We start from the raw sequence: 23,327 nt of genomic DNA on the forward strand, positions 1-23,327 counted from the left end.
GTTTCTATGTTATATGTTTGTGATGAGAATATTGGCTATTAAGCTTAACTGCTGGTCAAAATTACTTCGCGATGGTGGCGAACGAATCGGCGATCTCAAGAAGTGGGTGAGAGAGGGATCTAGAAATGACTTTGAGTTTGAAACGAATATTTTTGTGTTCGTGGATAGCTCACACGGTAGAGCCACGCTCTCACCTGCCAGGCGGAGTTGTCGTACCAATAAGGTCGCAGGTTCAAACCCCACCACCGCCGCGAAAAAATTTTTTATTCTCTATTGTCTTTTGGTACTTTTCTACTCACTTCATATCTTGTTGTTACCAACATAAGTGCCTGCTCCACTCACTTTTCTGAATTAAAAATTCACCCCATACACCGGAGCATACTCAATGTCTCAATCGTTTCTATGTTATATGTTTGTGATGAGAATATTGGCTATTAAGCTTAACTGCTGGTCAAAATTACTTCGCGATGGTGGCGAACGAATCGGCGATCTCAAGAAGTGGGTGAGAGAGGGATCTAGAAATGACTTTGAGTTTGAAACGAATATTTTTGTGTTCGTGGATAGCTCACACGGTAGAGCCACGCTCTCACCTGCCAGGCGGAGTTGTCGTACCAATAAGGTCGCAGGTTCAAACCCCACCACCGCCGCGAAAAAAAATTTTATTCTCTATTGTCTTCTGGTACTTTTCTACTCACTTCATATCTTGTTGTTACCAACATAAGTGCCTGCTCCACTCACTTTTCTGAATTAAAAATTAACGTACGTACTAAACTTCGACGGTAACATAACTTGCTTCCTGGTTTTTCTTCAACGGTTGTTCTCATACACTCGGTATAGAACTTTGTTTCGTTTTTCGAACTGAACCGCTCTGTTGTTTCTGTTCATCGGAGATCTCGTCTTTAACTTTGCTACGACACGGTCCTCCCTCTGAAGATTAATGAATTCCTCTCTGTCGATCTCCCAATACCCTTATAAGTAACTAAGTCACAAATGGCTTCCGATAAGCACAACGCTTTTACCCTGCCACAGTAGAAAGGCGGCTTAACGTCAATCAATGTTCCATCGACCAAAACAAACGTATTGTCGATCGTTACGATGAGTTTTTTATTTCCCATGAGTTGCTCATCCTTCACGAATTTCACCACGACTCCTTCTCAGACAGTGTCTCTCAGAACATCAACTACCCGCTTTCCGACGATTCCTTGACGCATCGTAATCTTGTGCATCTGCCGTCGACAATCGGCTGTAGCAGTCAAACGCACGACCTGACAATAGCCCCGATAAATGTATGGGCCAGGACGACATATGCCATTGACTACTTTCCGCAAACCGTTTAAAACGAAGTAACCAACTATCTAAATCATTGTTGCCGTCTGGTGGAATTTGTGGTGGTTTAGATACCGGTTGTGCTATCATGTTCACAGATGAAAAAGAGGAAGAAAGTCTAGCCATTTCCGATTCATGCTGCATTCTATTCCTATATTTTTTCTTTCTCTGCTTCTATTTTTGCGAGTTCAATCTTCATCTTTGATTCTTTTTCTAACTTTAGCTTATCTGTCTCCATTTCCATTTCAATTTGTCTTTCTTCAGTTAGTCTTTCTCTTATATACGCTTTCCTCTCATCCCCCAATAATTCCATCACATCTGCCTCCTTGCCATACCTCGCCAACCATTCAGACATCTCGACATCCAATTCCAATCACAATACGAATCACAATTTTCAATAAATATACTCACCTTTTTTAAGGTTACGATTATTTTAGTTATCCAAACCCGGACGAGCCCCCCCCCCCCCCCCCCCCCCAGATGTAACGACTCAGCTCAGACTTCGTTAATTCAATTATGACATGACGCCTCTTAGGAGATACAACATTTTTCGACAGAAACAACTCGTTTAACAGTAAAGTATTTATTTTACACCTGGGTACAATAATTCATGAGCCAATAGCCTTTCGATCCGAAGTCGAATGTCATACCAAAATACCACAGTCGGTGAAGATTGAATTCACAAATGCTATTCAACGTCATGGCAACATATTTTATAATGCATTCGATTGTATGGAGTAATATGCTCTTTTTGATAGATCCATGTGGTAGTACAGTGAAGATTGTATAAGTGTACAATTGTATACTTGTTGAGAGATATCTAGAAGAAATTTAAATTGTTAAATTTTGGTTATATTAAAATACATTATTCGATAGAAAATGTCTGCATAGAAGGTTCTTATGAAGGTAAATGGAAGAGATGTATGTCACGGAGGGTGTGACCAAGAGGACTGGACTGGAAAAACTAGGAAAATCTCACTTCTACATTATCTGTTTAATAAAACTGAGGCCTCTATTTCATTTCCTATTATTATCTGTTTCTTAGAGGTAATTCAAGCAGCAACATTATCATTTTCATTGTAATGCAAACCATCAGAAGCCTCAGCTTCTTTCGATAATCTGGTGGATTCATTTAGAAATCATGAATGCTCTATTCTTCACTACCAAGTTGGGCATTGGCGGTTATGATCATCAACCCTGAGCAGAAACAACCAAGCCTATAGGACATCATAGAGACGGCAAATCTGTGAATGCTATTCTGCCACTGTTAAAATGTTTGGATTAATGCAACCCCCAGCCAGAGAGGTGCAGAACTGCCATGATCTGCCTGCATCAGAGAGTGCCTGGAGCTTAGAGCCTGCAAACTTGACAAGTGGATCGTTAAACTGTGGACCAGACAAGCTAAGGAAAAAGAAAATGAAGTCCCCAGCTCTTCGATTAGCAAGCTGGAATGTAAGAACTATGCGCTTTGTAATGACAGATGACCTTCGGGTTATTTACGAAGCTCGAAAAACAGCAATGATTGATCGCGAGCTGAACAGACTGAACATCAACATAGCAGCCCTGCAGGAAATGTGACTCCCGGAGAGGGGGCCCCTGAATGAGGAAGACAACACATTCTTCTGGCAAAGAAAAGACACTGAAGAAGTGAGTGAGGGAGCACGCTGTTGGATTTGCATTACGCCATACAATGCATCGCATCGTCGAACAGCAAACAGACGGGAGAGTGATAATTTTTACGTTAAGCCTGTCATCCATAAATATCTCGGCGAACCTCGTTTGCGTCTACGCCTCAACACTGCAAGCTTCAGTTGAATTAACCCTCACCTTACCAACCACGGGGAATCCTCACATTCGTTACGATGCAACCGACAATTATTTCTTTCTGACTTCCTTTGTGCAACACAATATTTAAAGAAAATATGTTTACTATAGCTTTAAGTACTCGATACTATTTTGTAGATCTCATTTTGTTGAACAATGTTATGTATATAATGTGCTTCTGTTTGAGTAAGAAAAATCTTTTTTTTTTGTGCTGGGTGGGTGGGAAGTTTTGTAGAAAATTTGGAAATGGCCGGTAAGAAGAGAGTTAAAGGACCAATTCTATGAGTGATTAGACGCCGTTGTCAACAAGATCCCTGAAGCGGAGCACATATACCTTCTAGACAAATTCAACGCGCGAGTTGGTGCCTACATAGAATCATGGTCAAACCTTTTGGGGCCCCACGGCATAATAAAGATAAATGAGACTTCTTGAGCTCTGCTGCTATCGCAAACTATGCGTGACAAACACCTATATTCAGAACAAGGTTTCCAGGAGACATCCAAGGTCATAACACTGACATCAGTTGGACATCATCATCAATAAGAGTGATTCCCGAAACAATGCTTTTTAATGTGACCAAAGTATAACAACTTTAATTTCTTAAAGAGCACTCCCCACAATCATACAGCTTTATACTGGATTTTATACAATTTTGACTGGATTTCCACAGGGGTTTATTGAAAAGAGCATATATTTCCATACAATCGAATGCTTTCTGAAAATAATTGACGTTGAATAACATTTGTGAGTTCAACTCTTCAGCGGCTATATGGTCTTCGGTATGACACTCGCCTTCAGATCGAAAGGCCATGGGCTGGATTCCTGCTGCGGTCAGCGCTTAGTTGAATCCTTACAAAATTCATCGTGCCGCTTGTAAAATAAAGTATCTGGCCGTTAACAGCGTAGTCTCTGTCGGAAAATATCGTAATCTTGCTAAGAGGCAACACGTCTAGCCCTGCATGTTAATTGTTGCAATTGGCGATGTGCCACTTTAAAAATATTTGATAGAATTTAGAGGATATATTGCTCTGCATAAGGATCGACTTAAGAAGTCAAAATATTTTCCAAGCTATTTTGCATGTCTTAGAAAAATCCATTCCAATTGTAATCATACTAGTCTATAGAAAAACACAGAAATTAACAGTTACACTACACCTGTTTTTTAGACAAGCTCGTATATTTTAAACAATTCTCAATAAAAATGACCTGGTATCGGGTTAACCTTTTAGAAGTATATTGAGTGAAAATATTGGAACTACAAAACCTAACATGGCTTCCTATGAATTATTCTGCTTAAACTAGCAGCCATTCTGCTGCTCAGAATATTCATTGTTTTTCTGTCCTATTCAACTTTGTTGGGGTAAAAAAATCAGAACAAGGCGAATGAAATCTATATTCATTGTTTTATTTTCTATAACTTAAAATTAAAGAAAGTCTATAAAAATAATATTTCAGGTCAAAAAAGATATACATATAGACGGTCTATTGTTTTGTCAACGACTATATTAATTTTAAAAACACAAAATTTTAACAAAAAAAAATAAAAAGGTTTCAGTTTATTCAAATCGAACCTTCAAATCAAACCAATATAATCACTTCTTATGTCTTGACGTACGGCACCTGGAATTTAAATGAAATATTAATGAATCACAAAATATTAACTTTTCTTGCGCTCAGAATATACATCTGTAATAAAATAAATATGAACAAATATTAATTTCCTATATTTCTCGTAGGTAGCCTAATCGTCGATAAAAAACAGTATATTATTGTTTATTTCAAAATGAACAAGTACATTGAACACATTTACTATAATATAGTATATTCAAAACTAGATAGGTTTTCTGTTTACCATGTTAAGTCACGAAGAAAGATCACTAGGATATTTAGGAAGACATGGTGATTGATAACGTTTTTGTGTTTGCTTCGTGAAAAACGAAACTTGCTGCAATGAATTACATCTAACTATTTATACCTCAGAGATTAATTTTCACTGGATTTATACATTGTATGGACCATAACGTAAGACTGTTGCATGAGAAACATACTATTTTTTTCCTCGATCGTCCAAATGATTTTTATTTTCTGGAAGGCGAAGCAATTCCCTACATTAGCTACATCGCTCTGCTAGATACACAAGGTACATGTTTGGAAACATTTGATATTGTAATTATAAAACAAGTTTGATATAACTAGTATAGTTGTTTAGGCATTGGATGATTTTTCGATTAAACCTTGCAAGTATTACTCAAAACCCTTCACGTTAAAGCCCTAAGCAATTAAGACTCAAATTCAGCTCAGCAGAATGAAATCAAGATCACGCAACATCACGTGGTTTAACCCCTTTTCGACAAGAATGTCACAACTAACATGGACATTATTAACAACACGGATGAAAAGAGCAGCTGTGCTCATCGAGGTTTTAAAATTTATCAAAAAAAAGTCAGTGACTCAAATCACACACAATTCTCATGAAGCGTCATTAAGACTGCGAAGATTACTTCTTACTTAATTACAGTGTTATCCGCCCTAAATAAATGAAATAAATCATGGTGCGCAAAGGTCGTATGGAGGGTTTAGAGTTTTGATCGCTGATTGTGAAAATGGTGACTTCTATGGTATAGACTCCTACTCCTACTATTACTACTACTGCAACTACTACTACTACTAATAGTATTATTAGTACCTCTGCTATTGCTACTTCTACTACTATTATTTTTTTTCTTGTATAACTTTGAACTATATCATACCTACCACAACATATGCCTCATAAACTTTTTTACTCATAGATGAGATTCCGCTCACAAACGTAATGAAGTTGATTTTCACAATTATAGTCGTTCCACAATCCTTTGTACTTTTGCCCGACCTTCAGTCCCTGCACCATAATGCAATGCTCTTTACCCCCATGATTATCGGGCTGGTTTTGCTTCCAGTTGGCGAATCCCTAGAAATATAGTATTCAGATTTTAATTCAATTTGTTATCTGCCATATCATTAAATCATGTGGCTTTAAAATGAAGCAAGTTTTCCTTAAATGCCCAAAACATGTAGGTATCAATATGTTCTACATGGCACATTGCATTCTCTGTGAGATGAAAATATTAAAATGGGATAAACAGATAATAACAGGGCACGAATATAAATAATTCATCTCTATCAATTATTTGCATGTTTTTATTCTGAAGTAAAAAATTCCCACAACAAGGGCATTTTAAAAATCGTTAATACAACAAGAAGGGGGGGGGGGGAGCCCAGGACACGTTAATATATTCCACATTCTAAACTCTTGAGTATAATGCCACGGGGAGACATCATCGATTAAAATTTGAACAGCCCGGCGGCGATGGTAGTTAGCTCTAGCCCACGAAGCTGACTGTGAATCGCTGTTTCTATAGCGAGAAACGGAGAATACAAATTCACTCTGCCCTTTGGATAGAACACAAGTTTATTGCAAATTAATTTCGTTAAGATCAACATATCCAGCCACCCATCACTGCTGATTATCTCGACTTTACGGGGAATCAACTTATCTCCAAGGGTCCCATATTAGTTTGACAAAGCAGGATTTCGCTTTGCATTGTTTGGCGATTTCTTGTTTGTGTTGTTAGGGGAAGGGGTTGGCTTAAACACAATTACTTCAAACCAGGGGAGCGACATTAAAAATGTTGAAATTTGATCAAGTTTGCTAAAATTAGATTTTGGTGGGATGTTGTCATGTGACCAATTGTCTGCATAAAAATGTGCATGAGAACTTTATCTTCAGTTTTTTTTCAACTCAAAATAACGTATTTTGTGACCCATGGTTTAGTTAAATTAGTGCACATTTTTAGTTTCAGTGGACCGATTTCATAAAAGAGTATCAAATATTCTTTATAACTAAGTAAAGGCAAAAATGTATCAATGGAAAGTAATAGCTCTCCTCTATTTTCAACAACCAATCACTTTGTTCTTAATTATGTCATGTGGTCACAATCCAATCAGAGAGCGAGAAGTCTGCACGAGGAGAGTATTTCCCTAAACTATTTTACCTTATCTTTTAAATGCGTTTTTCCTCAAAACTCCAATTTTGTCACTAAAAACCTATCTCCTCCCTCAGTTTTCAAACAATCTTCTTCCAACTTTATACAAATGAGTGTCATACAAATACGCAGGTCCTCTAGAAGCAGGATTTCGGAAAAAAAATATTTTATGAGTAATTTCAAATTATGTAACTTTTTTCAAGGGGAATAATCGAGTAATAACTTTGAACCTAATTTTTAAAGTTTCTAATAGAAAATAACAAAATAATCGAGCTTCTAGAGCCTCTTTATTTTCATTTTTTCTACTTGTGACCAAAATATTATGGTAATCGGTTGATAAACAAAAAAGCCTTTGACTTTATAAGATTTGTTCTTTATTTTCCAATATGGCATAGTTTCCATAGCAACGGGCAACTTTTTTCGAAAAAAATTGTATGCAATCATCCTTCCCAAACATATACATTACGACTGTGCAAAGAAGTTCAGGATATTTCATCAAATTAAAAAATTGACCCTTTAGTGTCGCCCCCCCCCCCATCATTCCCAAATAAATATATATTAAAACACAATTGGTTTTAGTAAAACAACTACCTGGAATTATTGAGGTAAAGGGCTAAAGTAAATTTCAACAACAAAAAATGAGCCATTGTCGTAAAGATTGAGCTAATTACCAGAATCAAAATAGCTATGAAGATATCTACATAAATCTAGATCACAGGGGGAAATATAATTTTCAAACAAATATTGTGAAGTTTAAGCATATGCCAAATATAAATTTAAAATCATAAATTTATGATCAATTATTGTACCCTATGGACAAAAGCATACCGACTTTTCATAATGCCAAAGGTATATTAATACAATTACGTAAAGACTTGGTTATGTCGGTATGGTTTACATTACCTGAATTTATAACATAATATATAAGACGTTTTCAGTTTTTGTGTTATTTACGAGGTATGTACTGGTTTACGTAAAGTACAATTATACGATATCATTTTAACTTAAAATGCTTTTTCTTTCTTTTTTTTTTTTTTTTTTTTTTTTTTTGTTGTTTTTTTTTTTTGTTGTTGTTTTTTTTTTTTTTTTGTGGGCGGGATGTGTGGCTTGTGAATCAGCCCAACAATTGCCGTCTTGCGGCTATGGTGATATCAAATAAGTTAAAATTTAATGAAAGATTGTGAATTAAAGCGATGCTAAAGGATAATGATGATGATGATGGTGATGATGATGATGATGCCTTGATGATGACTTAAAAACACAACAAACCATTTTTTCCCCATTCACATTGACAAGGTCAAAGCCGCCTGTTGTATCCTCGTTCCTGGTACCAATCCAAGCAAACTTGGTCGATCGCAATTGATCTGTAAATCGATGTATATTACAGGTCATTATATAATCTATGAGAGAGAGAGACAGAGAGAGAGAGAGAAAGAAAGAGAGAGAGAGAGAGAGAGAGAGAGAGAGAGAGAACGAGACAGAATTTTTAGAAATAACAATGTTAAATACTCGACACAATTTTCTTTGGTGGGTATAATATCATAGAAATTGACCCCCCCCCCAACACTACACACACACACACTCCAACACACACACACATGCTCACCTTTTTATAACTAAGTCATAATAAATAATGTGCATATATGTGCTGATTTAGCAAAACCCATCGGAGCTAGATTTGAGATACGAGAGAATAAACGTTCACAAAAAAGTTATCTGCAACATTTTAATTCATGTTTACTTGATCGTGTTTATTACCCATCCGCCTACCTTTTACAGTTTGAAACTTACCGAAAATTTAATTAAATTTTGTTATGAGTTCCACCGAACAGAAATACCGGCAACATTGATTTAAATTCTGCCAATGATGTAGATAATTTAAATTCGACGCGGAGGACTGAATGTTATACCAAACCCCTACGTATTAAATAATTCTTTTTGTAGTTGTTTCGTTTTACGTAGAATGCAAGTCAGTGTGTATGAATACAAGCTATCATTGAGTCAATGAAATGACTGCGTATGTGTAATTTTTTTTTAAAAATACGAGTAAGGTGTTGTTAGCTGTTGTTATGAAAACTAGAATATAATGGTACTCATATCATCATAAGCATTTCCTTTTTGACTCTGGATCAGGATATAGGCCACAGACAAACAGCTTCCATCCTTCTCTATCCTGAGCTAACTTTTTTATCTCGTTCCATGTCTTATCACTTCCCTGTCCTTTCGGCTTTGTTGTTGTCCTTCAAAAATTCTGTCATTGCAGAAACTCTTCGGTCGCCCAAGCTAAAAAAGGATTTGATTTGTCCGTCTGCGTTTCTGTAACGGTGTGAGTTTTACGGAAGGGGTGTTAACCCTTCGACAACCCCCAACGTGGAGGGACAAGCTGACTCAAAAAAATGGGAGTCACACACCATTAGTCGCCGTTTACGACACTCTGGCGTTGGGATATTCTTGCACCCTCTCGGTTGAGGGACACCGGACACCACACGGGGGTAATATGGGACTATCGCAATACAAAATATTTCATAATTATCAATGTATGATATTTAAAAGTCAGTATCAATATATGAAAAATAAAGATAAAATCAGGAACGCAAAGTAATAAGGAGTTCTCGAAGAGTAATAGGATAGCGAGGATGAGGCGCGAACTCCTCCTTCTAAAGTAACACATTCCAAGGTCGAGATGGGAAAAAAAGGAGGAACTAAAGTAAATCTATTTGGTTTGTATTGCAGAGGGCTATATTTTTAATTTTAGAGTAAATGCTCGTGTGATGACAATGTAGCTGTATGTTAAACAATTTGTAATAAATATGTATGTCTTGTCTTTAAAAACGATTTTCTCCGTTAAAAAATGGTAACATTCTTCAAACTGCACTGAAATATGTACCGGATTGGATAAGAATTGTTCCGACATTAGACGGGTTAAGACAGATCATCACATATATAAGGTTTAATATTTATGTTAGTACATTAAGCACGCATATTGATATAGAAGATTGACAATGAATTAATATAACAAAAACGTGCAAGCCAATGCATGGAAACATAGTTGAAGAATTGACAAGGGCAGTAGCATAGCCCATTTAACAGCAACTTACCCGTGACGAAGTCATTTTCCGTTTTCCTGTCAATGATTATGAGGTCTCCGTTTTCCGCCTTACATTTATCCTTGGCTTGATCCCAGGTCGCTGTCTCCAGAACAACTTTGATACAATTCTTTTCTCGTCCTGCTTCATTTAGGGTGTAACCCTCACCACACCCAAGTTTTTCTAGAAATTAAAATTATTAATATATATATATATATATATATATATATATATATAATATATATATATATATATATATATATATATATATATATTATAAACATTTCAAATATAATTATAATTATTTAATTTCTACAACACTGTTTCAAGCGTTAGCTCTCATCGGGAGATACTACAACAACTACTATTACTACTACTACTACTACTACTACTACTACTACTACTACTACTACTACTACTACTACTACTACTACTACTACTAATACTACTACTACTACTACTACTACTACTACTACTACTAATACTACTACTACTACTACTACTACTACTATACTACTACTACTACTACTACTACGACTACTAATACTACTACTACTACTACTACTACTACTACTACTACTACTACTACTACTACTACTACTTCCTGATGTTGTAGGGGTTGAATAATCATAATTATACTTCAAATGTTTATAAATAGCTCCTTTTATCAAAAGATTTCTGTACAAAAATGCATATCATTATCAACGTTATGCATTTTTGTACAGACATATGAATAATAAATTTTGTATTTGGAGCGCATGGCTTGTAGTCGGTTTGTTTACAAATAACTTCTCCGCCAGTGACGTCCAAGCAAGGGACCCTACTCTTCCGCTAATCTCATTTCCTATTCATTAATCGGAGTTCAATCCACTAGCATTCCAATATTGATTTCACTATTTCACTTACTTTCTTTGACTGCACGCTCACATACGTAGGGCAGCTTTTTCTGACATCCATAGTCATTCCATCGACCTTGAAATGTCCCGGCAGCTTTTTTCCCAAAGATCATGACACACATCTCCTGTCCCCTCCAGTTGTCTGGTTGTCGTTGATTCCATTTGGTGTAAGTCTGTGAAGTCAGGAGATCCAATTCAATTTATTTGTAGGGATTCAAGGTCTCAGTACTTGAGGTTTTTCTGGTTCCTAAGTCAAGAGCCAGTGATATTTGCAGATACTTTATGGAACCTAGGTTAGTTTTTGCACACAATTTGAAGGTGTTAAGTTTCTAGTGGTGGTGTTGCTATCGTAATTGTGTTGATAGTGGTAGTAATGGGTAGATGGGTTGATGGTTGGTGTTGAAGATGGTCGTTGTGGTGATTATGATGATGATGATGATGATGATGATGATGATGATGATGATGATGATGATGATGATAGTGGTGGTGGTAGTGACGATGATGATGATGATGATGATGATGATGATGATGATGATGATGATGATGATGATGATAATGATGATGATGATGATGATGATGATGATGATGATGATGATGATGATGATGATATTCCAAACCGTTTTCGTGTCATCTGCATTAATGAATTCGAGACCTCCACATTTCTTGTTCCTCGCACCAACCCAAACATACTTGCCGTTTGTTAGTTTGTCTGTCAATGGAGAATTCAAGACACACACTTAAAAGGTAGATATTTATCTTTATGCAATTGAACATACATATCCTTAATATGAAGAAATTGGATAAAAATATCAATATAACATTCAAATATAGAACACATTTCATAAACTTGATTTTAGATTCAAATTTAAGCATATTGTTCATCTGTACTAAGTTCTGGATTGAAGTGGTTTGTCACAAATAGAATTATCAATTACCTAAGCTTAAATCTGAAACTTTACCATTGTGTTACTGAAATTTAGAATCTACAGGTTCAAATTGAAAGCACATAATACTTATTATTAATTATATCCTTAGTTCCAATACAATTAAGAATTTTGCTATGAATGTCCTGATGGAAAATCACCATACAAGAAAATGTCAATTTTCCAAAAGCTTACTGGTAACAAAGGTATTTTCCTCTTCATTGTCAATGATAAGAAGGTTTCCTTTGTCGGCTTGGCAGTTTTTCTTGGCCTCGTCCCATGTTGCTGACGTGTGTATCACAATCTTGATTACATATTTTGTATTTTCCTTCATTGGGGATGTAGCCGTCTTCACATGATATTCCATTCCCTGTAAATTTAATAAAATATTTGTAAGTCTAACCTGCATTAGCTTATTAAATGTATTTATCTCGAAAAAAAAGGTAGGAAGCTTTTTATTCCGTATTAATTTATTTTATTTTATTACAGAACATCAACATAGTCCAAGAAATGCCATAACCTATTGTTGCTAACTAATGATTAAAAAGAATTAAAGACAATCGAAGAGAGAATAGGACGCTCTCAACTTTAACACGTTTTCCAAATATAAGTTAAGGGTTTCTCGCTCTGCTTTAGAAGACATCGTTTTAAGAAAACTTCTCGTTTATGATAAAGTTATTTAATGATCAGACTTACATGGCATACGTGGTCCTCTTAATAAGAAGTCCGCCATTGCCAATCTTAGTAAAAATAAAAAATCCATTGCATTGTTCACATTTTCAAAGTATTTGTAAGGCCTCAATTTATTACTCAGATCCTATGTTTGTCCATACTTACAGTTCAAACATTCTAATAATCCTCTTATGCGGCACTGATAAATCAGCCTTTTTCTAATATTGGACATTTCTTACGGCCAAATACTCTTCCATATCTGAGTACAAATTAGAATGATGTGTGTAGAATTCATAAATCATATATAAAAAAGTCAGAATTTGTAATCAGTGTGGCTTCCTGAGCCGTTGAGCACAATTAAAGTCGTTTAACATGGGTACACAATGAAAAATACATAATTCAAAGCAGGAAGACAAAATTATTGTTTACTATTATGTATTGAAATAAACTTCGATTATTTTGAGATAAGCAGAGATTAGGGAAATCCTTTAAAATCAACTCAATTTACACTTTAGTCATTTTCTTCTCGACGTCACCTATCTAATTTCATTAGTGTTCTTTGTTAATTTGACATTGACATAGAGATACATTACAATTAAAGCATTTGTTGCTACTTTCGTCTTTAGAAAACTGGAAAAAAAACTCATGCTCAAAAGGTCCTTTTATAGTTGTAAAACATGTTTTTATATTTATTGATGTAACAAGGGCGGTACTCTATTAAGTTGTAATATTTTGTAACTAATCAAAGAAAATGATAAAAGATTGGTGTCATTATTGGTGATATAATTCAGCCCTGCCTGTTTGAAATTTGAAAATATGTCTTGTATTAAAAAGGACGCTTCACTATGCATGGCTATTAAAACTGATGATTTGCCCTCAGTAAGATTTTTTAATATGCTTCATAGCTCTGGTACAAAACTGTCTTTTCCTGTCTATTTAGTTGCATAAAATTAGATTATAAGTTGGAACTACAAATTCAGAGTTTTACGATTTCTGCGTACCTTGTGCTAAAAGGAAGTGGTTGACCAAAAGACTGAAAAACACACGAACAACCAACATGGCGGGTTTGATCCAAATCGACAACTGTAGGTTTTGGATGAATTATTAACCTGAAAATAAATTACAGACTCAACATATGAAACTATATATATATATATATATATATTATATATGTGGTACAAGGGTTAAAAAGGAACAAAATATGACCGGTCCCATGCGAAGTAGACATAAAAAATATTTGAAAATTAATAAGTAACAAGAACATTGCCTTAAATTAATTCTTGTCAAGTTTAATAAAAATGTTCAAATGTTTAAGAAACTATATTTTTCATACCAAAGTCGGTTATAAATTACGATGTCAAAGGTTTCCAAACACGTCCTGTGTTTGCAGCACAGTGTTGCGAGTGAAAGGCGTTTCTCGAATCGTTTAAAAACAAGGGAGAGATCTGAATGGAATCTGGAATCTTTATGTTTCTTCTAACAATGTTACACAATTTTCAATAATACCAAAAATTTTGCGGCTACGTGGTCTTGTGGTATGACACTCGCTTTTGGATCGGAAAGTCTTTGGTTTGAGCCTCGATTGGCTCATAGTTGAGTCCTTGGAAAAGGCTCTTTACTCACATTTTCTCACCATACTCAGGTGTAAAATGAATACCTGGCCGTCAACAGCTTTGTCTCTGTCCTAAAAATAATTTTATACCGCCTAACAGGCGTCAAGTCCCGTCCTAAGCGTTACGTGTTTCTCAAATCATATTCAATTTATTTACAAATGGCTTCCAATGAACCCTGGTTTGAATCAAATGGACTACAGTATGTGATTCGATGGTTTAGTAGGTCGACACAACGTTTTACACAGAAGCAAAATTAAAAGAGTAAGTTTAACATGAATGGAATTGACTCACTATTCAAGCCGTTAGAAAATCAATGGTGCATAGGGATAATACAATGGAAGAGGCATGAAGCAAATTGAGGGATTGACAAATCACATCACACAATGAAAATTGTGTCAGCATTCGTCGAATTGACATTTTTACGAAGTGGTTATTGAAACAATCGTGGGGTAAAAAATAGTTTCTAAGTATTTTCTTGAAAATGTTGTTCACAAACTTCAATCAATAAGGTTGATTATCGTAAATTATTCGACTGACATGAATTATCCTCTTCAAGCGTCTGGCTTCTAAACCTATCTGTTTTTCTCTCGCATTTCTATATCTACCTACGGATATATATATTATATATATATATATATATATATATATATATATATATATATATATATATATATATATATATATATATATTTGTTTATGCGAGAATCATATCCCGAAAGGTCTAGAAGCCGTCAATCTCATAGTTTAAAATGTTTGGGTTGTGTCCCACAAATCATCCTGGTTTCAATATTTTGTTGCTATTTTATGATCGGTGTAGAATCAATGTGTTTGAGAATAAAAGTTGGCGGAAGATCTCTGTGTATCAGATATAGTACATAGCACTAACAAGGATGTTCAGGAAGATTGGAAAAGCTGGCGGGACGACAACAAGAGCTTAAAAGAAAAAAATAAATGTTCATGGTTTTGGACACTTGGTATGGCACTTGATAATATATGCAATGCACATAGGAAAGTAACCGGGTATTTGACTAGACAACAGTACGGAATGGACTCGCTTGACTGATAGAGAATGCCAATGATATGTTTTTAAAATCTGCATCTCGCAAGTCCCCTAAATGACCGTCTGCTCATGGGAGTAAGTGAGAGTGTGTGATTATAGTTCAAAGAAAGTTACACATATAAAAAAACAAGCATTTTTACCAAGAAATCAGACTGCCAATTAAGTTTAGAATATAATTTTCACAAGCATAGGTACAGGATGAGAGGCTTAACCAAACGTATAATTTTAGTTCACAAGGCAGAAAAAGACAGAAAAACAAATTTCAAAACATACTCACATAAACGAGACTGCTTGTGTGGATTAAACTATAGAAGTAAATATAGATAGTCCACAGCTTATATTTATATCATTTGGAGTAGTAGATCAGCGATTGATAAGTTGATAATCAGATACGCTTTACTATCGACAACCTGCATTAGGTGTCATTAATCGCAATAAATTAAAACTCTTAGCTCTATTTCCTCACGAATATACACGTAGAATTTGATAGCATCGAACTAAGCAATGGCTAATAAACAATAACATTATACATCTTGTATTGGCGATGCAGAATATTCATTTTCAATTTGCACCATATGCATATTAGAACTAAAAGTTCAGTTGATAGTGTATCTGTTTCACACCAAAGGGATTGCGGTCAACAAAATAAACTATAGATATTTATCTGATAATTTCTCAAAACATGGCTACTGTTTTCGAAATGCATTGTTTAGTCTTTGTTTGTATATGAGCCAATGTCAAAATGTGCATGCCTGACACCAGTCTTAGAAAAAAATATTTTTTTACTTAATTATTGGATGTTTTCATTGGGTTAATGCTTGTAATCCCTTGATAATATAAAGAAGAGATAGAATGAGCTCAACGTACTCTGTTCAACAAAATATGAAATGAACAACTTGAACCTGAAATTTGATTGCAGTTTGCCATGTGCTTAAAACGAGGTCAACGCATCACCTTTTTAGAAAGCATGTAGAAAATGTTATTTGATGTTTTAGCATATGTGATTTAAATTTGACTAATAGTATAGAGTCAAATTTTATTTTTAAATGCAATTGCAGTATAGTACAAATCTGATTAAGTTTCAAATTGAGGTCTTAAAAAGTTTATGTTGCTTGTGACCTTTGGTGTCATCAAACACAGCACAATAGTAAGACTCGACACGAATCTTTAAATCTCATATATTATTTAATTTACAAAATGTTTTGTTATGAGAATAAAGCATAGATTTTAATTCTGAACTCAAATTGTGGAGTAAATATATACCGTTTTGATGATATTGAGGTTTATTGGTTTTGGTGTCATTTGTCACAAGCAACACAGCATGCGTAAACACACGAAGTTTGTTTCGTTAAATAGTGATTTGCAATTTTAATCCACCCTTCTTACCAGTGCAGCACATTCATTTGCCTTTCCAGATGGAAGTCGGTTTGGACGAATTCAATCCCTCGTGGGGGGCGGGGACGTACACACCTCTAAGCTTGGTGAGAAGTTGCCAGGCTTTGATACCAGTAAGAGGAGACATTGGGTGGCTGCGAATCGGCTTCGGTCGAGGAGCTGCCTAACGGCAAGTGCGTTACATCCGTGGGGTATTACTACCAGTCCAATATGTACCCGCTGTGGGCAGAGCATCTAGTCGAAAGGTGTGTTGTGACGATTCTACCCGGCGGGTTCGCGACGGTGCACGAATGCGGACCGGACTTTGCTGATTGGGTTGATCGTCATAACATAGTAGTGTGAGAAGAAAAGGAAGAAAAGGTAAGTTGAACTTTGGTGTCATCGTTATTTTTAATTGTCACAAGCAACACATAATATTGGCCACCAAAAAAATGATGTTTTTGATGTCATTCTATTCAATTACATCAAAATTAGACTAAGACCAAGACAGTATTCGATTTATGTTTATGAAAATAAACCCTGATACTGATAGTGCAGTAATTGCCTATCATTAATTTTCCGTTAAGTTCCTAAAGCCAATAATGACTCGAATGACACCAATTTATTTGGTATCCAAAGTTCTAAGCTAATCCTTTCTCCCTTTGGAATGTCTGATTAAAACGGAAGCTTGTTTTTCATCCTGTATAATTTTGGCCGTTTGGTGATTATCGTTGTACTATAATTTGAAGTGTCAAAACTTCCGATTAATCCTGTCCTATAAACCCATTGCTTTTTTCTCTTATTTAAAAAAAAAATCTGCCTGATATGAATATGAGACTGCGATTTTAACTGAATTAATTATTTCCTTGTAATTCTAATTTCTATGTTTCAGGGTTGTGTCAATCAAGAAAAAGACAAAACTCAAGCTCTTGACCTATCCAGAAAAATGGAAGAGTTGTCAAGAAATTTGATTTGATTTACTATTAACACACTAATCAATCACTACAAACAAGTAGATTTGAGCAGTAGGATGCAAGTTACCGTATGATTGCATTAATTCAATACCACGGCTGCTAATTATTCAGTGTACTTTTTGTGACCATTGGTTAACATTTCACAAGTGACACTTAAGGGGGGGGGGCGACACTAAAGGGTCATTTTTTTTATTTCATGAAATATCCTAAACTTCTATGCACAGTCATACTGTATATGTTTGGGAAGGATGATTGCATATAATTTTTCTCGAAAAAAGTTGCCCTTTGCTATGACAACGACGCCATATTGGAAAATAAACAACAAATCTGACAAAGTCAATAGTTTTTGTTTGTTTATGAACTGATTACCATAATATTCCATTTTAACAGATGATTTTGCATTTTTTCAATTGCTATTCTTGTTTTATTATGGCAAGATTGCGTTCTAGTGCCGCTTTTGGCCCAAGTTATAGTATAATGGTTATGACTAATTTCGATGTATATTTCTAATTTGAAAGTTTTTAGTTACTTTAATTATTATTGAATTTCATATCAAATTATGTTATTATGCTTGTTTGACTGAAAATAAAGATATATTATTGACGAAATTGTGATTTGGTGTTGCTTGTGACATAAGAGATAATGTCACTGGTCTTATGTCACAAGTCACATTCAAATGCTCTAATTCCCATTTATATTTCTATTCTTGAAGTCGTTGGTCAAGGAAATATTATTAAAGTCCATATTTAACTGTGGTTATTACACCGGGTTGACTGAAATTAATGATATATTGTTGTCGAAATTGCAATTTGGTATTGTTTGTGACATAACTAATGCTGTCATCGGTCGACTCTCACAAGTAAAACCATGTCCCTAAATAAGATATATTTTGGTCACATAATTGCCCAGCCTTATATGCAATTTTGTTGTTGTTGTTAATGTACAATCATTTTTTTATGAAATATTATATGTACATTCTATGTTGCTTGTGACCGATAACACTTAAAAACAACATTTTCTCCAATAGGTAGTAACGTTATTGAACCATTATTGTTGTTGATTATGTCTTTTTGTTTATACTTCACTAAATAAAGTTTGATGCTTGACAAAATTCATTTGGTTATTGGGATTTTTGATTCATTTTGGTGTCACCTGTCATAGGTATATAATTATATATATGGATATAATATACCCCTATTTGTAATTGTTGTTTTGAGAATTATACTGGATCAAACTCCTGATCAATATCTTTATATTGTGTTGAAAGTATAAGGGGTGGATTGACGTGAGCTATTCAGTTTGCTTGTCAGAAATCACATATGATCACAATCACACCTTTGGAATATACGGGCTGATGTATTCCTGATAGCGTATTAATTCTACTCCAAACAAAATATGCTTTTGAAACTTTTATATTTAACCAAAAGATGATTTATCATGTGTTCAATTTTATTGTCCTTATAGATAAATCGAATATCACAAAATTTGTTGAACATAAAACACATTTATTTAGCAAATAACGTTTCGAACCATTTGGAAAAATATTTGCGTCCCTCAAATTTGAGTACTCTAGCGATGAAATGATGAGTGGCTTTTCACAAAGCTGCTGGTCAGAAATACTTACGAGTTGTTCCACATGTCTCAGTTCATGAAGACTCGGGAATCTTGTATCTGATATTTCAGGTTTTGAATAATCCCAAAGTAAAAACAATTCAGAGGGTTACAAGTCGGGAATGTGAGAAGCCAAATGAACATATTCAGAGGGTTACAAGTTGGGGCTGTGACAGGCCCAAGAATGCTCCATCCATAGGCTAATAACACAATCATCAAAAGAGCTCGGATCCAGGTCAAGGAATCCCTTGATGTGCATGGAGCTGCACAATCCTTCATAAACCATTTGCTGTTGTTGTTATTCTTTGCCAGACAATCGTTCTAAAGACCGCGAAATTGCCCCAATTTGCAGTAACAATTTGTTTCTCTCTATTTTCATCACAAAACCAAAATGCCTCGATTCCCTGAGCGCTTAATGCTACCCTCGCTGTTGCTTTTGCACGGATTGATCTTGTTTGATGACTTTCAAACCATTTTCTAGCAATGACTATCCCGCACAAATCTTTGGGCCTCTTTTTAGCTCACGAAGTGCCCGAATTCGCGTCAAAATATGGGACGAAGCCGTTTCGTATATGCTATTTTAAAAAATTAATTACGACGCTGTTTATCGATGAATATGACTGAAAGTTGGCACCCAGTTAGAAAAAAGTCATTTTATATTATGTAAAGCGACAAAACTCGTGCGATTACCAGAATACCGTTAAAAATAGATTTTTACTCTTTGGAGTAAAATATTTCTAAAACTACCGGACGTGGAGGTTTTGTCTCTGACAAGGTAATACATGAACATTTCTTCTTTTTGGTTGTAAAATTTCATATGAATATGACGAGTACTTTTCCCGTATTTTACAAAACACCATCCTAATTTGCTCTTCAAGTTTCAATCTTTTAATTCACTTATTACGCAAGATACAACCAAAGGTCGAAAAAAATGCCGAAAAAGCGTCCCATAGTTTCGCGTTTTTTTTTCTCTTTGCGGGTCATCCAAATAATGACACTTTTGAAACTGCATAACTTGTTTATTTATGAATGGATTTTCAAAATTCAAAAACATTTTTACTCAGTGGAGATAAGGCTCTGATTTTCGACAAAAATTTTCCTCAAAAAGAGAAAAAAAAATTTTCATAGTCATTGCTACATTTTCTGATCGTCTCAACAGAAGGTACATGCGGTTTCAACCTGGAATCTATTCGTTATTCCCTGCATAGTCCACGGTAAACTTTACTGGTGACTTCAGATGCAGATATCTTTCAACACAAAATGCCTTTTTCTGTTGACGTCCAAGACATGGCTATTGTGTCGGTAGCGTTTACCATAACAAACATTTTTATGTTCTGATGGTGGGCCTAATTTCGGCACTGGGACACTAAACTCGATTCTTACCAGGAGCTCGTATAAGCAACGAGTAGAGATATTGGTCTGCTTGTAGATGGACGGTTCAGTCCTTGATTTGCTCTGTTTTAATAAGGCGATTACTTTCGCATGATTCCAAATGTGTGGGTAGACGCCCTTGTTCATATTATTTCATTTGCCAGACAATGTAATGTTTCTGGTCCAAAGTTAGGGATCAATTCGGGGTATATTCCATCAATGCCAGCAGCTTTGTCATTTTAAAAAAATTCTTCATTGCTTCTTTCATTTCATGATTCATTATTAGGACACTTAATAACATGCTATGGTCAGGCAAAGTTTTCAATGTCTTTTGATACTCTTTTCTTTTTTTTTTCAAATTGACGGTTTGGAATATGTTGTCCTTGTTGTTTAATTTATTTGGCAATTTCATTGACTGCAGTCAAGGGGGGGGGGGTGTGCTGATTTTGTTTGACAAGCTTCAGGGTTTAGCTTTTTGATGATTTGCCATTCATGACGGCTGGAGTGACTGAGGTCAACGTTTTCAACAACTCTACCAATCTCTCTTTTCGACACTCATGTAGTGTATTTTGTTGGTCTTCTGCTACGTGTTCATCATTTGTCTCATATCTTTTCAATAATTCTTTGCTTCGCTCCTTCCAGAATGAGATGTATTGCTTTTTAAATCCCCCTAGTATGTTATGAGTTCTCTAGTTGACTTCAGCGAAATTCCCTTTGAGTCCCTTGTTACAAACTCCAGGTTTTAGGATATTGTATTTGCACCAACGGGCCGCCGATCGTAAAGTTTCTTTGTCTTTGAAGTTGGAAATGTTTGTTAGGTCATTACGGTTTGCTCATTGTGAGATCTCATTCTCTGGAGTGTCATTTTTATTGTAACCCCAATCGAAATGGTGGCATTTGGAGTCTCACATGATTAGGGACAGGTGATTTACTTGATCTTTAGGGTAAGAGTGATTTATTGTGTGCCGTTGATTTCTGTGCTGCCGCACAGGAAAGTGACGTTGTGTGCTGCTGTGGCATAAGTGATGAACTTAATAAGTGATGAACTCAAAAAACAGTGATAAGGTATGTCCCTATTCAACGTCTTGAGATGACAATTATACTGTCTAACGTCAAAAGTAGTCAGTCAACAAAATATAAACTGTCTTCATAAGTTTGCCACAGATGAGGTGAGAGCCAATCACAAATCACTCCTGATCATTTGTATTAGACAAAATCAATGTCGCAAACGTCAGCAAAAGTACCCCCAGATCCACCAAAATGTCACAAAATGACAATGCCAAAGAGCGAGCCTGTGGCCTGCAAACCTCTGATCCCAGCCAATGACATTAAAGCATCGCCTACTAATATTACTAGGTCTGCTCACAGCCAAAACTTGATACGCTCTACGGGGCCTTTCGTTTAAAAAAAATATATTATAACAGTACCCCTGTCGTCAATGATATGTAGATGTCGGTATCAATCAAAGGCATTCCTTTCCCATCTATCCCGCAACCGTTTCCCCATCGGGTGGGGAAGTGATGTTACTTTTACGTCATCAAAGAAATTCCTTAACTGGCCTCACCAGTAAGACGACCGTTCTCCCGATAACGTTGTCTTTAAAGTATTGGATACAGTTAAGATGCTGCTATTTACTACGAAGATAATATTTCCCGGCCAGGGGCGTGGCTCTATTGGTTCAAATGGTGCCTGGCACCACATCCATGTTTTAAAAATGGATAACGGCATTTTTTTTAAATATATAAAACTGAGAAATGGTATATATCGTCTTTATTAACAGTGCGAAACAGACTCCTTTTCTGTCACAACGCCTTCTACCCACGCTTTTCTCCCGATTCATACAGTCCGTTGATGAGAGTCGTCAGCGACTGTGTACTATGGCTGAGCGAGTGACTGGATTTCCCCACTCAAACGATTCCAAGGAGCGGATCTTTGCTGGCTACATTTAAAGCTATTACTATAATGTACTATAATGTTGCCACATTGATTACCTGGCTCGAATTTTTACCATCCTCACATACGAGTAAAAACCTGCCTCAGGTGCCGAGACATTTTTGCTCCAACTCTGTTGGACTGGGGAAAAATAGCTAATGTTGGTCATTTACGTCCTGGTCATAGTATGGTAACTTCGACCATCTATATTATTATCGAAATCACGATTATTAACACGTTCATTTGTTTCTCTCTCTGTGTCGTGATTATTGTATATATTAAATTATTATTATTATTATTATTATTATTATTATTATTATTATTATTATTATATTATTATTATTATTATTATTATTATTATTATTATTTTATTATTATATATTATTATCATCATCATATATTATTATTATTATTATATTATTATTATTATTATTATTATTATTATTATTATTATTATTATTATTATTATTATTATTATATATTATTATTATCATATATTATTATTATTATTATTATTATTATCATTATTATTATTATTATTTATTATTATTTATTATTATATTATTATTATTATTATTATTATCATTATTATCATCATCATCATCATCATCATCATCATCATCACATCATCATCATCATCAT

The 23,327-nt window shown here is 35.1% G+C and overlaps 1 protein-coding gene across 1 annotated transcript; it reads right to left on the reverse strand.

Moving 5' to 3' along the window:
• Positions 1-4,537: 4,537 nt before the first annotated feature.
• LOC144960051 (C-type mannose receptor 2-like) lies at positions 4,538-13,007 on the reverse strand. The gene is made up of 8 exons (XM_078892998.1): positions 12,990-13,007; positions 12,274-12,448; positions 11,773-11,864; positions 11,166-11,328; positions 10,272-10,442; positions 8,443-8,537; positions 5,906-6,098; positions 4,538-4,771 (listed from the first exon to the last, which is right to left on the reverse strand). The coding sequence occupies exons 1-7, from the start codon at positions 13,005-13,007 to the stop codon at positions 5,931-5,933; spliced, it is 882 nt and encodes a 293-aa protein (XP_078749124.1). The 3' UTR covers positions 4,538-4,771; positions 5,906-5,930.
• Positions 13,008-23,327: the final 10,320 nt, after the last annotated feature.

This window comes from Berghia stephanieae, chromosome 14 (genome assembly GCF_034508935.2).
Source record: "Berghia stephanieae isolate SIO BIC M18660-M18661 chromosome 14, UCSD_Bste_1.3, whole genome shotgun sequence".
NCBI lineage: Eukaryota > Metazoa > Mollusca > Gastropoda > Nudibranchia > Aeolidiidae > Berghia > Berghia stephanieae.